At 34.7% G+C, this 18805-nt stretch overlaps 1 protein-coding gene across 2 annotated transcripts in view; it reads right to left on the bottom strand.

Annotated features, from left to right (window-relative positions):
• The window catches only part of IREB2 (iron responsive element binding protein 2), a 50388-nt gene that overhangs the window by 7892 nt on the left and 23691 nt on the right, over positions 1-18805 (bottom strand). Inside the window, exons 6-20 of one of the 2 annotated variants that reach the window (XM_060005542.1) lie at positions 18009-18078; positions 17331-17514; positions 16129-16268; positions 13490-13661; positions 11438-11538; positions 9254-9370; positions 8023-8182; positions 7093-7228; positions 5832-5916; positions 5312-5468; positions 4876-5000; positions 3310-3414; positions 3071-3213; positions 261-408; positions 53-175 (exon numbers count right to left, since the gene is read on the bottom strand). In XM_060005542.1, the coding sequence (XP_059861525.1) occupies positions 53-175; positions 261-408; positions 3071-3213; positions 3310-3414; positions 4876-5000; positions 5312-5468; positions 5832-5916; positions 7093-7228; positions 8023-8182; positions 9254-9370; positions 11438-11538; positions 13490-13661; positions 16129-16268; positions 17331-17514; positions 18009-18078 (1966 nt within the window). The remainder of the gene's footprint in view (positions 1-52; positions 176-260; positions 409-3070; positions 3214-3309; positions 3415-4875; positions 5001-5311; positions 5469-5831; positions 5917-7092; positions 7229-8022; positions 8183-9253; positions 9371-11437; positions 11539-13489; positions 13662-16128; positions 16269-17330; positions 17515-18008; positions 18079-18805) is intronic. The other variant, XM_060005543.1, reaches the window with a different exon arrangement.

The raw sequence follows: 18805 nt of genomic DNA, 5'->3' as shown, positions 1-18805 counted from the left end.
AGGGAATATTTAAAACTCTTTGAAGTTTAAGATAAAATTTAAGAATCAATACCAGCAAGTATGGTCCTTTGGCAGCCCAATCTCTTGAATTTCCTGAACCATATTTCTTCCCTGCTAAAATAATCAGTGGGATACCTTCCTTCTGGTACAGCTCTGCAGCCTCAAATACATCTAGCTGTAGATTAAAACAAACATAAGAAATTTTAATACAAATTTTGATCTAGTTAGCAACTGCCTAAATACTCTGTATACATCCTTACCGTCTGTCCTGATGGAAAATGAACTGTTTTGGGAGCTGGTTTTCCAATGAACTTATTAAAAAGCTTGATATTTGCGAAAGTGCCTCTTGTCATCACAGCATCATTACCTCTTCGGGCTCCGTAAGAGTTGAATTCACGAGGGGTAAGGCTGCAACAAAGTTATGAAAGTTAGTTTTTATTTTAGATGGAAAATAATCACATTATTAAATTGTAAAACTTACTCATAAACACTTTTTTATTATGGAAAATTTCAAGCATGCACAAAAGTAGAGAAAACAGAACAGTGAATGCCCAGGTGCCTATCACTACTCTACAATAATCAATTCATGGAATCTTTGTTTCTTCTATAATCATCCTCCATTAGACTGTTCTGAAGAAAACTCAGATATCATATTTTAACTGTATACATTTCAGTATGTTTCTCTAAAAGATATGGACTTAAAAATACTACCTTGTTACAAACAAAACCCTCCGAACTTCTTAATACCAGCTAGCCAGTCAATATTCAAATGTCCCTGGTTTTCTTATTACTTTTTTAGTTGTTGGTTTGCTCCAATCAGGTCCAAATATGGTTTATAAATTCATCCAGTTGATCTCAAGTCTTTTTTAATCTATATGTTCCCTCTCCTATTTTGTCCCCTCTTATACTTTATCTAAAGAAATTAGGTCATTTGTAGTGTAGTTTCCTATATCTAGACCGTGCTGACTGCATCTCCACAGTATCATTTCATATGTTGTTCTCCCTCCTGTATTTCTTGTTAACCAGATGTCAAATCTAGTGACTTGACAAGGTTTGGGTTTTTAATTTTTGCAACAATGCTGCATAGGTCGTACTTCCATCAGCAGCACATGATACCCAGTTTTCTCTTTCTGGAATGCTACCAGTGATTGATCATCATTGTCTAGACTACACTAGGGACTGCAAAATGATGATACTCTATTTCTCTTATTCCTTCTTCATTTTTTAGCTGGAAAACTTCTATGAAGACAAACTTTCCTTCATCAATGATTTGGTTATAATGAAATACATCCCATACAGAAAAGACTTTATTGTTAAATAATGAGATGGTTTCCCATCATCTTCCAAAGGTAACTTGGAGTTTTTAATTTTTCTCTTTTAGTATTATTATGAACTCATGGATTTAAACATATTCATTATGTTTCAACCCATTCCAGTTATATTCTTTATTGACGCTCAACATGTCCCATCTTTGAGCAGTGACAGATTCAAGTTGGCTCCTGAGACCTTTTGACAGAAAGCCTGGAAGTTAATTGTAGTTTGGTGGGAATTAAGACACTCTTTGGTAGTCTCTATAGCTCCTTTGCTTTTGGTATAAGACATCTAGAATCATCTTGTATATTTTCCAGGGCCAAACCTGGAATCAACCATTTCCCTAAGACAAATTGGTTGCTTGTCCTAAGAATTGGTATTTAGACACCATTATCTGTGTGCTATGGGTATTCATTGCTACTGGATTGGTTACTATATAAATGACCTTTTAGGGACAAGAGAAAACTGAGCATAAGCATCTCAACAATCAACAACCAACTTCCATCAGTCTCTAATTTGGTCTTTTATGTAAAGACAACAAATATTCTTCTAATTTAAACATCTTATCTCAGGATGTACATTTAAACACTGTACTTCAGGATGGAGATGGTGAGGGGTTTGAGTGTCTTTAAAAATAAAATTTTTAACTGACGAAAACTACGGTATTAACTGTGCTAAGAAATCCATATCAGCAATTACAATAAATATAAAAATTGTGTATTTGAGAGAAGTGGTGGCTTTTTCTTTGGGAGGGGGTTGGAATCTTTGTCACAATTACGACCAAGATGGAAATCACCTTTTAAAAAATATTTGGGAGAAATAAAACTTATTTTATTTCTCACCACTATGAACAAAAGCCGTGTGTAAAACAAACTCATTTATCTTCATCAAATTACACCAAATAGAGTTGCTATTAGCAATTTCTACCAAAAAGTGTTTTAATTCCCACCAAACTACAATTAACTAGAAAATAAATTCAAACACAGATTTCACAATAGCACTAATGAGATTATAGTAAGAGCTATGCAGTATTACATGTCAAACAAAGCTAGGTAGCACTGATTTTTGTAAGATATTTCAATGAAAAGTCTTATCATTTGCATAGCTCAAGCATCAAAAAGCTAATCAGGCAGCAATACCACAAATTCTACCTTTAGCAAAATTTTGTCTCTGGTGTTAAAACAGTTCTTTGATAACCGAGCAACTCTACGTTATTAATCACACAGAAATGAAACAAAATCTTTCTAGTTTTGGATTTATATATCCTACGTAAATGATCTCCTTCACATTCACATTTATTATTCTTGTGAAATTTTACACTCGAGAAGCAGAAATTCATTGTCTTTTGATTTGATACAGATCAAGCCTAGCCTCAGGCAAGTACATTTTATAGCCCAAAATACACACATTTAAATTGTGCAGTCCAACACTGGAAGATGGTTAGAACCATCAGGCTTTATTTGGTAGGTCAAACCAATCTGACTTTTCAACAAAGTAGCACTGAAAAAGAGAACTCCTGTTTCCAATTAGTTGTTTACTTAATGGACAAGGGCTCAATTTAAAATAGTAATTTCAATTTCTAAAGTTACAAGCAAAAGCAGGTACAACAGATATCCCAGTTATTGCTTAGGTCAAATACATAGACAATCAGACACCCATGATAGCATGTAATTTACTGGATAAAGGAACATGACCAGTAAAAGCCTCTTAATTAATGAGAAAGATAAAACAAAAACAGCCTATAACCATGTACACATACCCTCTGTTTGTCAAATACTTAGCAGCAGGACTACTCCTAGCAATGCTTCCAGCAGGTGATATATGATCTGTCGTGACAGAGTCTCCCAGATATAATAAGACATGGGCATTTTCAATAGGCTGGAGTGCAACTGGCTCTTTGGTCTAAAAGGTAAAAAATGTTGAAGGCATTTAACTCTTCATGAGGTTTTTAAAACTTCAAACAATTTTTAAAGTATCAAATAGTAAAAAAGTACTTACAAGCTTATCAAAAAATGAAGGACATCTGATATAAGTAGACTTTAAATCCCATGGAAACAAAACTGAATCTGGTACTTCTAAAGAATTCCACCGTTTATTTCCCATCTGTGAATATGATTTTGGTTGATAAACCAAAAGAGAGATAAAATGGAGTCAGAAAAAGAGGTTTATGAAAATGAGGAAATTAACATAGTACTTAGGTTAGAATTAAAAAAAGAAAATAGGCCTCTTCCATTTGGATAGAAAGCTAAAATACTGCATTCTATAAAATTATGACATTTTTGGACTGAACTGATAAAATTTGCTCATCGAATTCCAGCACACCAGATTTTCAGGAATGCCCTAAGAGTTAAGTTTCAATACAAACTGAATGTGAACGACTTTACAGAAACCCAGAAAAGCTAAAGAATTTAGAAAGATCTAAACATGTTGCTTAACTTAAAACATTAAGCGTGTTTTGGGGTATACTTTTAATATTTAAGAATATTATCATGGAGAAAACCTTTTTTTCCCCAACATATTTGTCCTACATCACTGTATTATTAGTCCTGCCTTCAAACTATGTTCAAAATCTCACCATCACTCACCACCTCCACTGCTACCCCAAATGTTCCATGCTATTACCATTTTTTACTTTGGACTACTACATACAATAGGTCCTCCTGACTCTATCCTTATTACCCAACCCTCTTGCCCCAATATAGTTTCAATTCAAAGACAGTGTAATCTTTTTGATTATGACACTCCTGTTCCACACCTTCCAATGGCTCCCCATCTCACTTCAGAGTAAAAGATTAAATTTTAATAATGGCCTAAAATTCCCTATGTAATCTGGACATCATTTTCTACCACGATCCTTCTTACTTCCTATGTTCTAGTCACACTGCCTTCATTACGGTTCCCTCCTTAAGGCCTTTATACTGGTCCCTCTACCTGGTAAGCCCTGTTCTTTTTTTTTTTTTTTTTTTTTTGCGGTATGCGGGCCTCTCACTGTTGTGGCTTCTCCCGTTGCGGAGCACAGGCTCTGGACGCGCACGCTCCGCGGCATGTGGGATCTTCCCAGACCAGGGCACGAACCTGTGACCCCTGCATCGGCAGGCGGACTCTCAACCACTGTGCCACCAGGGAAGCCGAGCCCTGTTCTTTGTTCACATATATGACTAACTTGTTCACCTCCTTCAAAACTTTGCTCAAATACCATGTTTTCAACTATCCTATATAAAACGGCAATCTACTCCCCAAATTTTACACAATTGGTTCTCTTTACCCTGTTCTGTAATTTTCTACAGCACTCATTACTTTTTAACATATTGTGTAATTTACCTAATTATTCTGTCTACAGTTTACTATCTGCCTCTCCCCTTGAGAACTTTGTGTTTTCTTCACTGATATATTCCAAACAGCTAGAAGAGTGCCTGGCACATACTACGGTCTCAATAAATATTTGTTGGGTTTCCCAACAAATTTAGAATCAAATTTTAATTTTGATTCTATTCAGAAAGATACATGAAATAAAGAAACACTGCCACTTTATTAAACCTTTTAAGAAACAAATGAGAGTCTTACCTCTGTCTTCTCTTTTAATGCTTTAAACATGGATAATACAACATGTTCTTCCTCTATCTGATGAACTTCTTCTCGACTAGGCCAAATATCATGTAGGTAAATATTCCTGCCAGTAGGGTCAGTACCTGGTTAAAAATTTTTCATATGAAATTTAATATAAAAAGTAACTCCCTCAAAATGTTCACATCTTTTCAAAGACACATCACAGAAACCAAGTATATTATTCAACAAGAGTGCTTCAGGTGTAAGCAGCTGAAAGAACTAATTACTTGCACATTATATATTCTTCATATGAATCAAAAATTAATAATGCATCGTGATAAGATTTTCTGAAATAATTCAATAAATGAACGGTCTAGGAAACATTTCAAAAGTACAACTTTTGGGGAAAAAAGTGTGTGCAGGTATATATGTATACATATAAAGGAAAAGATACCTAAAGGCTCCGTCTGGAAATCTATATTCACTGTGCCTGCTATGGCATAAGCTACCACTAAGGGTGGAGAGGCAAGGTAATTGGCACGAACACAATCACAAAGACGACCTTCAAAATTTTTATTTCCAGATAAAACTCCACAAGTAACCAAATCACCCTGAAAAAACAAAAAACACAAATGAATATATTCAATTCAAGAGATGGTACAAATTTGGATAATCACATGTAAGAAATCTCAAATATTACACTTCTGAGGGCATGATAACCAAAAGCATTATTTCCAATTATTAGGTACAGAACTATCAATACTGTAAATAAACTAAAATAATTCCTGCACTATTAAGGAATTAGTTCAAGGTTCTAAAAATGACTTCAAAGAATCATTTTATGATTGATAGGTTACTCTTCCCAAGAGATGCAAGGACTACAGAAATATAAATACATTAATATACATTTTTGATAATAGTGAAATACAGTTAGGAAAAACCATTTGGATGTCTTACTGATCCACACAGTTTACCTGTTTTACTGCATTTAAAACTGCTTCTGATAAGGGTGCTGTATTTCCCACACATGTTGAACATCCATAGCCAACTATTTCAAATCTGCATTTCAAAAAATAAATGTGATTGGACAGAAAATCACAACATTTGTAAAGAAAGGACAAGTCTTATCTTTCATTTCCATCACTGTAGTAAGATTGCTGAAGAGAATATTCACAACACAGGAACCTTCATCAACATGTTCATTTCACAGCTTTTGAGCAATCAAGTCTGACCCTCAGCCAGGCTATCTGTACTGAATGCAAACCTCTGAAGAGCCCTGATACTTAGGACACTCCCTAGTTAAATTTGGTTAACTAAATCTGACACAAAACTTATCAAACTACGCAAGAAAATTCTTCAGATACTACTCGCTAGGAATATAACATGACCGTTCAAAAAATCGATATTATACTGTCCTCCAAAGGGGTTTAAACTGTCAAATATCAAGAGGACCTGGCTGCAACAATCCGACCAAAGGCCCCCAAAGAGGCACTGTAATTGGGTACTCTGATAGGAGTAATCTTTTAATTCTCAACCAACTAAACCCAAGAAAAGCTCCTGACAAAAACTCCAAGATGATATAACTTAAAAATTACAGGTATAATCCTCAAAATTACTTTCAGCTGCTCTTCCAAACAAAGAAAAAAACCTAAAACTTGGCAGTTTTGCAAAAGAATTGATTTACGTAAGACACTATGTTCCAAAATACACAGTGAAAACACAGCTAGCATCAATTATTTTTTTGAGTACATAAACAATGTAAGTTATTTTCTCCAAAGTTCAGGGACAACTTAACCTATGCTTAATGGATATAATAATCTCACAAAACCTCAATTAAGACAATTTATTCAGTTAATAATGCAACCTATATCTTACTCTGTTCTGAAAACTGATGATCTACATGACTCATGCAAATTATGCAGTACTTGGTACCATCCCTTACCTGTCTGTCACTGTTACTTGGTTTTACTTGTTTGTCCTGTGTTTCCATCTTTAAATTAGAGATCACATCTCCTACTTCTTTGTAGCCAACACAATGCCTTGCTGCTCATTGAATATGCCTAGTAAATGTCTGCTGAGTGAAACGGCCTCAAAGATTTTGTGGTAATGGCAAGGCAACAAGTAGAACTAAAGCGTTTTTTTCTATCTTCTTTTTGTATATGAAAGGTCCTAACAAGTAGTTTCAATCACTGCTGAATACCAATGTCAATATAAAGAGTGGTAACCATCACTTACCCGAGCTTACTAAGATAAGGTAATACTCCACTTGAACTGAGGTAATGTGTAACCATCCCACTGCCTGGAGATAAACTTGTTCTTATATAAGGTTTAACATGCAGACCAGCTTCAACAGCTTTTTTAGCCAAAAGACCTGCAACAGTAAATAAACAATAATTTATTATGGCAATGTTTCTCTCCCTCTTTCCCTCATATTAAAGTAGGAAGTAAGAAAGGGTTTATGGTTTATTTTACAGGTCATCTCCAATACAGGTTAGGGTAAAAGTCTAAAATTCACACATTTACTGTCATTATTTTGTTCACTTTATTCTACTGATTTGTTTCATTTAAAACAAATAAAAAATTGTGGTAGATATACTAGCTTTTACATTATAAATTATTAATATACAATCTGATATCATGGCATCATGCACACAAATGGAAAAGGGTATATAATAACATCATGTACACATATAACACATATCATTAAATGAACCATTTTAAATGCTATAATCGTAATGAACTAATAGCAATTTAACATTTATTATACTTGATTTTATAAGATTAATGAATTGCTCCATGTACATACAATTGATTTCATTTATATTCCTTGTCAATAATCTTTTACTTCCTTTGTGTCTCAACTGAATCTAATACACTGCTATGGTAAATGTCTAGTAGATCAAAAGATCTGCTAATTAACTATACTTCTAAATTGACAGAAAAAACAGATACAACCTAAAGCTCATAGATACATGATATAATTTTAAAAATTCACCTTCTTTGTAATAAAAACAAAATTAATAACATAAGTCAAACTTAGGCTCCTTAAAACCTAATTAAAAACTCAGGTTCTCAATATCAAACACAGGCATCAATACTCATGCATCATCTAAGAAACAGAATGTGAATAGAACAGAAAATGTATGGCTATAAACCACAACCTACCTGCAGCGAGCATGACAGATGGATTGCAATTATTGGTACAACTGATAACGGCGGCAATGACCACAGATCCATGAGACAGCTTATATTCACTTCCTTCATAATGAATAGAGACGATATCATTTTGCTTTTCAGCTGCAATTTGGAAGCCTTTAAATCCAACCTATACAAATTTGCACATAAATATAAACTAAATATTCTGGATATGTATAGAAAAAAAGACTGGTAGAAAATATGGCAGACCCTTGACTTTTGATAAGTTCTGACTATTTGTGAGTGATGCTGAAGTTCCATGTCATTCAGTAGTTATAATTCAGCTGAAGCATGAATTTGAATAATCATGACAGGAGTCTGGTGGTGTTCCTAAGCTTTTATCTACTGAGTCCAGCCAACTACTCATGATCCAGATCTTATTTGGCTTTGCTGTTCTTTATTCATTCCTACTTAACAGTAATTCTCAAGAGATGGTACAAACATTTTCTGTTAAAAATGTCCTTGAACATTTGCTTCAAAATGATCCTGTGTGTCTATATGTATGTAGAACAGATGAAGCAAGATGGGTTATGAGTTAGTAATTGTTCAAGTGAGGGACACAGGAATTCATTACACTACTTTATTCCTGTAGAAGTTTGACATTTTCCTCAAAAAAAAAGAAAAAAGAAATTATAAAAAGAAAGGCTCTGAAAAGCCAGCTACTAGTTCTCAGAATAGAAAAAGTGACAAGATTGAAGCCATGATTCTCAAGACGGGAAGTACAAACCCTGAAAGTCAAAGAGGTCACTTGGTATTTAGTTAATTTACCAGACTTTAAGAGAGTAATCACAACAGTGTAGTGGTTTTGTTCTAGTCTGGGAAATCACAAAAGTCTAGAGCAGTGCTGCCCAACAGAATTTTCTGTGATGATGTAAATATTCAATAGTTATGCTGTCCAATACAAGAGCCACAGCCACATGTACCTATTCAACTTGAAATGAGGCTATCATGACCGAGAAACTCTATTTTTAACTTTAAATTTTTATTTATATATACCCAATCAACCTCTGGTCCTCACAGTGGATCTGGGAACAAGCTCATGAAATGTCTGACTTGCACTTTGGACAGAGGCAAAGGAGGGGGCTGCTGGTGTGTGCCAATAACATATAAAAATACAGAAGTTGATTGAGTTCATGGGTCATCCTGCTAGTTCTTCACTACTTACTTAGCACAAAGTGTATTGACAAATAAGGTAATCTACCTTTTCATTTAAGCAAGCTTGGAAATCACTTTTCATATCTGTCAAAGCAACTCTATCTTGAGGTCTTTTTGGACCACTGACAGATGGAACTATTGAATTCAGATTAATCTGGATCACCTAGGAAATGAGAGAAAAGAGGGAGAAAAGTAATTAGAATTCGTAAGTACAGATTCCAACATGAGTACTACTTTCTGATGCAGAATGAATATGCTCACATTTGTTTTAATGCAATTTGTTTTAATGGTGATATACACTCCCAAGAAATATTTTAAAACAACTCCATTTAATTTATGAAACATAATATATAAAAATTTGCTAAAAGACTAGCAGACCAGTATGCAAACTAGCACAACACCAACCATACAGTCTATATAAAATTTTTTTCCCCCAAATGGTTTTTTCCCACAAAGATAACACTGTCTTCACACATGCCTGATGATAAAGTAGATGCCTGTGCCAGCTAAGTTTATTGCTTCTGAGCTCCAAATTCATCCTTCTTTGCCTGCTCTGTGATAACAGAGGTGGGCTCAGTAAACATTTCTCCTTTCTCAGCTTGTACGATGTTAAGTCTGGTCAATAGAGGGTGCTTGGGGGACACAGCAGAAAAGGGTTTTTCTACTCCTGGTTCTAGTTTAGCTAGCCAGGCCCCTGCAGACCATGCTTTTATTCCTTGGTTTAAAAAAAATCATATTTTATAAAAATTCCACCTCCCAGCTAGGTTTCTATTAATTTCTTCCGGTATTTCTACCATTTCCCTATGTACATTTTATTTGTGTATAATCAATTCTAACAAATTTTTTTCACTATGGCTTTCATCATTATTTAACAGCCCTGTTTACTCTGGTTGAGCACAACTGAAACACCTGCTTTTCCTACACTTTTATTTCATGGATCCAGGTGATCCTAGTCTGTGTATGTATTAGTTTCTCTTGAAATCAACATCCTGGTGAATTTTAGTTTTATTTCTTATCTATCTGGTCAGGTTTTTAATAGGCACATTTATTCCATTTCATTATACCACCAAAATGTTTCCATTTAATTGTTCTTATTCTTTCCCTTTTTAAAAAAAATGTGGACAGAGCACTAGATTTGATAAATGGTGCTGAAAGGGACCAGAAAATAATCAGAGAAGTTAGAAGATTTGCCCAGAACGTCACACAAATTCAATTCCTATGGGTTCTATATGGCACTCAATATACTATATGTATTCACTTATTCACCTAACATGTTACTGAACATCCACTATGTGCCACGCACTCTTCTAGGAGCTGGGGACAGAGTGCCAAACAAAGCAGGTGAAGTTCCTGTCCTCATGGAGCCTACTTGTATTCATTCTAGTGAGGGAAAGACAGGCAAATAATTATACAAATTGATAGGTATCAGGCAGGGATACAAGCTATGAGGAAAAATAAAGCTGGGTGAGAAAATGGATTTCCCAAGAAAAAAGAGCTTAACAGTTAACCATACCAATGATAACACCAAGTTGATTTAGATCCCTGACACACTTCTAGAAAGTGAATTTTATTACAACTTTCCTGAAAGTGAATTCTATTACAACTTTCCTGAAAGTGAATTCTACCTACTTCAATATAAATTTCCAAAAGATAAGAAATATTTACTTAGACTGCAAAAATATCTTTAACATTTAAGATCACATAACTGTATATCCCCTTCATAACGGTGGATTTTTTACAAAGTATAGACATTAACCAGGTGCAGACATCATCAAAATTGATATTTGGGGAGTAGATTATAGTATTCTTATCCTAAAATAGAAAAAAATTAGACTGATAAATCGAGTCAATTTTATATTTTAAGTACTAAAAATTGAGACTTGATAAAATGTCACAAAATTTACTGTAATATAAATCTATGTAAAATTAATGAATAAAATCAGAGTTGGGTCACAAATAACATTACCTTGTTAAATAATAACAGCTATCATTTATTGAGGACTTACTATGTGCTTGAAACTGTCATAATGAATTTGTACTTAACCTCTTAAGAATCCTATGAGGTAGATACTATCTTCATATTTCAGAGATGAGGAAACTGAGGCAAAAAGGTTAAAAAAGTGCCCAGGTTGTATAGCTGGTAAGTCTTAGAGGTGGGATTCAAACCCAGGCGGTCAGGCTCCAGAATTTACAGTCTTAACTACTATTAGGTGGGTTATTGTGTATATACCTGGGAATACTCAGGTTCTCTTGAATTATCCTGGTCATTTCGAAACAATTTCACAGCTTTAAGGTATGTTTCCATTGACTTGAGTTTGGCTTTGTCAAAACCTAAAAAGATGATTAACAACAATAAAAATCCTTTCAGAAATTTTTAAATCTTTGGGGGTAACGATGCCGAATTTCAGTGATGAGCAAGAAACAAATATTACTTATTACTAAGCACTCAGAAAAGATTTCTTTACAAATTGGTATTATTCTCAATAGTAAAAATTTTACCCTTCATGAAAACACTTTATAAAATACATACCAGAACCCCCCCTTTTAAAAGTTACTCAATCACAGACAAGACCAGAAATACTGAGCCAGTTATATAAAACTCACAAAAATATTGTTTCCAAGAGAAAAGCCAATAACAAAATTCAACATAATAAATCACTAGCCACCATGAAAGATGAAATTCATTACTTTCCCTAAACAATAAGCAACATTAATATAATAGTCAAAATGAAAGAATAAAGTAAATGAAAGTTAAGAATAAAGTAAATGAAAGTTAAGAATAGTTTTACAGAGCAGGATAGAGATTTAACAAGATCTTCCAGAAATTAAAAGAACTTAGATGTTAACAATAAAGTTTCCAATTAAACATTCTGGTAGTTATCTGTAAGCTTGATGAGAAGGAAGTAACTGTGGCAGATTATATTTGCCAATGACTGCCACAACAATATCTATCCCAAGTTACATGTTCTCTTACAATGTGACATTGACATTCAACCATCAAGAGGTAGAATCTACGTTCATTCCCCTTAAACCTAAGCAATGTAATTTCTAGCCGGCTAGCTGGCTAACTGGCATGTACCTTCTCCCCAACCCCCTACACCCCTGCTCTCTCAGGTTACCAACCCTTGAAAAGCCACCATGTGAGAAAGCCCAGATTATATAGTCAGAAACCATAAACAGGTGTTCTGGCTGACAGTCCCAGCTGAGTTCCCAGCTGACGGCCAGCATTCACTGCCAGACATTCAAGTGAACAAACCTTCAGGATTCCTGGCCCTAGCTTTTAAGTCTTGCAGTTGAGGCTCCAGACATCATGAAGCAGAGACAATCTGTACCTGTATGAATTACTGACCCACTGAAACTATGCAGCAATAAATGATTATTGCTGTTTTAAGCCACTAAGTTTTAGGACAATTTGTTACAGTGACAGATCATTATGACATTAATTAATATCAATATGTAAGGAATAAGGCATTTCTCTCTTGAACATTCTGCCACCCAAAATCTAGTTTAGAGAAAACTCTGTATTCTATGAGGACCATTCCTTCCAAGGTTCCAAAGGACCAGTCATCCATTTTGCCATTTGACTTATCATAATCTGCCCCCAAACTGAAGAATACTAGGATATATCTCCCCAATATACTTACGATGAGATTAGTAGTTCAGTAATGATCTCTTAAAAAAAGAAGTGGATCAAATAAAGAGACCCTGCTTTTTAAAGAATAGGGGCCTTATAAAACCAACACATTCTGGTTTTGCAAGTATTTTCTATATTAGTCAACAGAAGAGTGGTCAAAGTTCCTAGTTAATCAGGCTACAATAAGAATTTGGAACCTGTAACCCTATGCTGCTTTTCACAAAATTATGTGCTTCTTCTTTAGATAGAGCACTGGTTCCCAAACTCTGTCTCGTGGCTCCTCTCTTCCTGTATGTAGAAGAGAACAGCTGTAAATGTGCGCAAGCCTGACTTCCATTAAATTGCAACCTCTGATCACTAACAGGGTGGAGGTATCCATTATTAATCATTGGGAAAACGTGAGGCAAAGATCAGCAGTTTGAATAACTCCTCTAAACTGCTGTAAATGGGTTACAGTGGATTAGGGTTTGAGGACACAACACTCTTTAAACACATCTGATGCAGTTTATTTCAAAGCTGCTGTTTTAAAATAAGACAATTTCATGAACATTAAATAACATGTACAAGGTAGTAATTTATTATACAATATTTCAGATAGACACATTGGAAATGTAACACATTTATCCTAGTGATCTTATACGTTCTTACCTGTATGTTCTAAATGTTTTAATGTCACATTGTCAACAGGGAAAAAGCTGAGGATAGCACCATATTCTGGACACATGTTTGCTATTGTAGTTCGATCTACTATAGATAACTGTGAAACTCCACTTCCAAAAAACTCAACAAACTTTCCAGCCACTCCTACTTGTCTGAGGTGCTATATAAGGAGATACATAGAAACACACACAAAATTAGCATGGATTTTCTGAAAACTATAAAATCTAATCTTTAATCCATTACTACTGACAGTGAAAGAGGTCCTCTGTTATTTTTATGAAACATCAACTCATTCTGGTTTTCCAGGTATTTTAAGGTAAACAGTCAATAGAAGAGTGGTCAAATGTTACTATTAGGGTAGAAAAGGGCTTGAAAGTTCAAAATGGCTAAGATTCCCGTTTTAATGTCTCTGAAATCAGCGTATACCTTAGACTCTATGGTGTGTCTGTTAGCTGGCAGTCTTCTTTCTTTCTTAGCAGCACATAAAACAGTGGTGCTTCTAACCAATGATGGCATCTTAGATTTAGTGAAATACTAATATACTGATGAAACTGTGTATTTAAATTCAAAAAATTATATACTGCTATAAAAATTCTTCGAATTCCAACTACTGATCCAAATATTTACAGCATCACTAATTATAGGTAAATTTCTTTTTTTTAAAGATATTTTGTTTTTGATGGGGACCATTTTTAAAGTCTTTATTGAATTTGTTACAATACTGCTTCTGTTTTATGTTTTTGGTTTTTTTGGCCATGATGCATGTGGGATCTTAGCTCCCTGACCAGGGATCGAACCCGCACCCCCTGCACTAGAAGGCGAAGCCTTAACCACTGGACCACCAGGGAAGCCCCCCTAGGTAAATTTCATTGATAGGATTTAACATATGGCCTCAAATTTAATTCCTTCTAAAATCATTTTTCTTATTACTCATTTTTAAGTAACCAAAACAGCTACCCACCTCCTCTCAATTGTAAAATGGTGTCAGAATGGTATAGAGGGACTGCTCAGCACAGTGACGATGTATGAAACAACATTCAACCTATGAATAACATTAAGCTCTAACATTTTATAAGTGCTAAGGATCACTTAATCCAAACGTTTTATAGATGCAGAAACTCAACCCTAAAAGAAAGATGTTTCCTAATTTTCACTGTTTTATTTTTGAGGATAAGAGCCATATAGATTAGATATAGCAAGCCAAATGCTGCTTTCCCCAAATTAATGAGGTACCACAATATACATTTTGAAAAACAATATATGATTAATCCTACAAAGATCATGAATAGAACAGGACCTCAAATATGGGACAAAATAATCAAAAAGGTACATCTACATAATAAGTTTAATTTTTGCATCAATAAGCCAAAATGTCAAAAGTACACGTAGAACATTGTTAAGAAAAAATATAGCTGGAGGAATCTAAAAAGCACCATTAATTTTCAGGATGTGTGAAGGAAAAGAATTGATTTTTCTAAAATTATAATGGGATATCCCTTTTCCTGTAGGAATAATCCTTCAATTTTCTAATTTAACTTCTTGATCTTTTGGTACCACACACTGAATCAATCATTTCTGCAAGATGTCAATTTTTTTCTAATTAGGGAAGAGGAATCAATACTAAATGGTGAGAGGGAGGTAACACCATTTACTTTCCCTGCTGAGTATTCTGAAAGCCTTCAGACCAGTAACCTAACAGAAAATGCTGAGATACTGGGATCCAAATTGGAATTATTTGTGGAACATTTCCCAGGTTCGTTCATTGAACAAAATGGGACTTAATCATTACAATAAAGTTAGTGAAAACGAGAATTTTAGGATGGAGAGTTACAAATTATTGTCTTTAGGAAACCCTACAGTACATATATTAAACGCATGCAGCCAATATTTTAAAAATTCAGAGAAAAAATTTCTATATAATACTTTTATCATTTCTTTTTATTTTTAATTGAAGTATAGTGGATTTACAATGTTGTGTTAGTTTCCGGTGTACAGCAGAGTGACTTTTTTTTTAAACGTTAAAATAGCCAATAGAAAAATCTGACACTACCACATTTTTACAGCCTATATTTTTTAAAGTACTAATACAGTAATAGTTTTCAGGGGACAAATGATTCAAATTTGTCAAATTAAAGGAGATGCAATTAGACATTTCCTAAATACGACTTTTTTTTTTTTTTTTTTTTAATTCACGAAGGCAACAAACATTCACAGAGGCAATAAGGCATAATGGTTAAGAGCATGGACTTAAGAACCTGACTGCCGGGTGGGAAACCTTGTTCTACACTGACCATTCAGCCCTATGACCCTCTGGTTAAGTCATTAAACCTTACTGTGTCTCAGTTTTCACAGAATTAAAATAAGGATGGCAATAGTAACAATCTCATAGGCTTGTAATGAGGAATAAATGAGTTAACATGTCAAGAGAACAATGACACAACAAATTGTTTTGTACTTACTAGTATAAAGGGTTAAATTTTGCTATTATTACTATGATGATAACTATGATGACACAGCTAATAACATCACAGTGCTGAGGATGAGTTGATGAACCCAAATCCCTGCTCTTCTACTTACAAAAAAAATCATGTCCACTAAGTTATACAGCTAGCAAAATTTTAACTTACCTTTGTAATGCCAAGAACAACATCTATGGATGTAACAAAAGGATTCGATGAGCCAGTTAATTCACATCCAACCACCTCTGGTAAAGTAAGAGAAGCTGGCAGACCAAGCATAACTGCTTCTGTTTCAATACCTCCAACCCCTAATGTAATAAAGACAGGTATATGAGTATAGTGCATTTAAAGATAATTTATCTTTGTAACATCTAAATCTCTAGGTGTTTCACGAGCTTGTCTTACACAGTACCTTGCACAGAATTACTATAATGCTATTACTGTAGATATGGAACTCAAGTCTTCTCAAAAGAATGACTCCACTCATATGGTTGGAAAAAACTGATTTTTACCTTTATCTTAAATTCAGAAAACATTTAGTATCTATTATGCTAGATACTATGCTATGCTCAAGATACAGTATGAATAGAACCCAGCCCCTGTCAACCTCAAGAAGCTCAGTCTAATGATAAAGACAAAAAGCCAACAATTATAGCACCCTATAAAAGAGTACATGCACTCTGCCAGAGGGAATAGCTGATGCAAGCCGTGAGGTGCAATAGCACAGCCCACTCAGGTAAATAAAAGATGTGTTTGGGTAAATGGCTAAAGAGGCAACAGGTTGTGATGGGCCCTATAAAAAACATGAAGAGGGGGCTTCCCTGGTGGTGCAGCGGTTGAGAGTCCGCCTGCTGATGCGGGAGACACGGGTTTGTGCCCCGGTCCGCGGCATGAGGATCCCACATGCCGCGGAGCGGCTGGGCCCGTGAGCCATGGCCGCCGAGCCTGCGCGTCCGGAGCCTGTGCTCCGCAACGGGAGAGGCCACGACAGTGAGAGGCCCGCGTACCACACACACACAAAAAAAAAACATGAAGAAATTTGGATTTACAAAGAATGCTAGGAGAAGCCACTGAAGGACTTTAAATAAGGGAATAAGCACATCACCTTCACAGACATCATCACCATCATCATCATCACTAAGCACTCCACAAATGGTAGTGCTGTGCTGGGCACAGTCCACATTTCTTTTCATAAATTCTCTCTTATACCACACTGTCCACAAACACTTGAATTAAGATTTACTTTTGTTCCTGCTGTTATACGTGAAAAAACAGCCTCAAAGAGGCTATAAAGACCCTGCTATTTATGTTCTTTTATAAATTTCCTGACATCCTCTCCCCCAAAGAATTAAATATAGTCATTTACTTACCCCACCCCAGAATCCCCAAACCATTCACCATGGTTATATGAGAATCTGTGCCAATGACACTGTCCGGAAAGAGGAGGTCCTTTTCTTCAAAAACCACTCTCGACAAATACTCTAAGTTTACTTGATGAGCCATTCCAGTTCCAGGAGGGATTACAGCCACATTCTTAAAAACTCTTGAACTCCACTGTATTTTATTTAAATTTAAGAAATCCAACTGTTAGCATATATCTGAATTTGCCTCATAATCAACATATAAATACTGACACTAAAAATATTTTACCAATGTTCATCATGGTCAAAGTTTACAGTACATAAAAACAAATACACAGATACTAAACCTAAATATATTCATTTTGCAGATTATTAAAACAAAATTAAGTCAAAGAAAAATGTTCCAATAGTCCAGATAAACAGTAGCTTTCAACTACATTCCAAGGATTCTCAGGGATGGGAAAAGGGGTAGGCCCAAGTAGAAGACCCTCCAAGCTCACTTGAATTAGAGCCACTGTTTTTAATATTTTGTTATACACTAGCGTTTCTGATTAAGATTTTATTTGAAGGAAAAAAAGTAAAAAAGGGTTCTACTGCTAGTGTTTAAAAACTTCTAAAGATATAAAAATCAAACCTTTCAATATTTCATAAACTCCTATTAAAAAATTTCCCCCCAGTCATTTATACCTTGAAAAATTGAAGCCTCTCTCGATTTCTGCCAAATTCTACTTCTTGATTTTTTAATACTGTTTCAGGTCTAAAAAGAAGAAGAACTGGCATTAAATATATGTATTACAGAAAAGACTTGCCTTGTTTCTAAGTCTACATATTTTAAAAATTCTGGGAATAGCAGTTTACTAGACTTCTCAGAATCAGTTATTTTCTTTTCAACAAGGAAGCTCTGCTTTAAGTAACACTAGAAAGCTACTGCAAGGACTTATTATTTAAGCCATGGTCCACACCAGTGTCCCAAACTGTACTTAACATGTAACACTGTGAGATTTGGCTAAAATATTAAAAGTAGCATGGTAACCTTTGTTGGATTTTCCACTGCAAGGAAAAAGAAGGGTTGTAGTTTAGTGAAAAATAAGCATGTACATCTCCACCCACTTAACTCTAGTACCAGTTAAACTAGGAGATACTTGTTGATTATCACAATGTAGCAATGACAAACAACTCAGCATCACTTTATAGTTTAAAAAGAGCTTTTGGTAAAAATTTTAAATTCATCTCACCCAAAATGGAAGGTTCTATTTTATATAAAGTAGCATTTTACTTTAAATGGATTATAAACCTATTTTACACGAATTATGTAAACTAAGAGAGAAAAACAATTCACTGCCAAGCAGTAAACATAGTGCCATTTTTAGGAAGCTATTTTTATCTAATGGATATTTAAAAAAAATTATTTCTAACAGCTTTAAGTTGTTTATTTTCACTTGCCAGCTGGTGATTTAAGTGTTGACTAGAATATCAATATAACT

This window comes from Delphinus delphis, chromosome 2 (assembly GCF_949987515.2).
Source record: "Delphinus delphis chromosome 2, mDelDel1.2, whole genome shotgun sequence".
Taxonomy (NCBI): Eukaryota; Metazoa; Chordata; class Mammalia; order Artiodactyla; family Delphinidae; genus Delphinus; species Delphinus delphis.
Note: the sequence above shows the minus strand (reverse complement) of the source record. Positions and strands in the feature narration are given on the sequence as shown.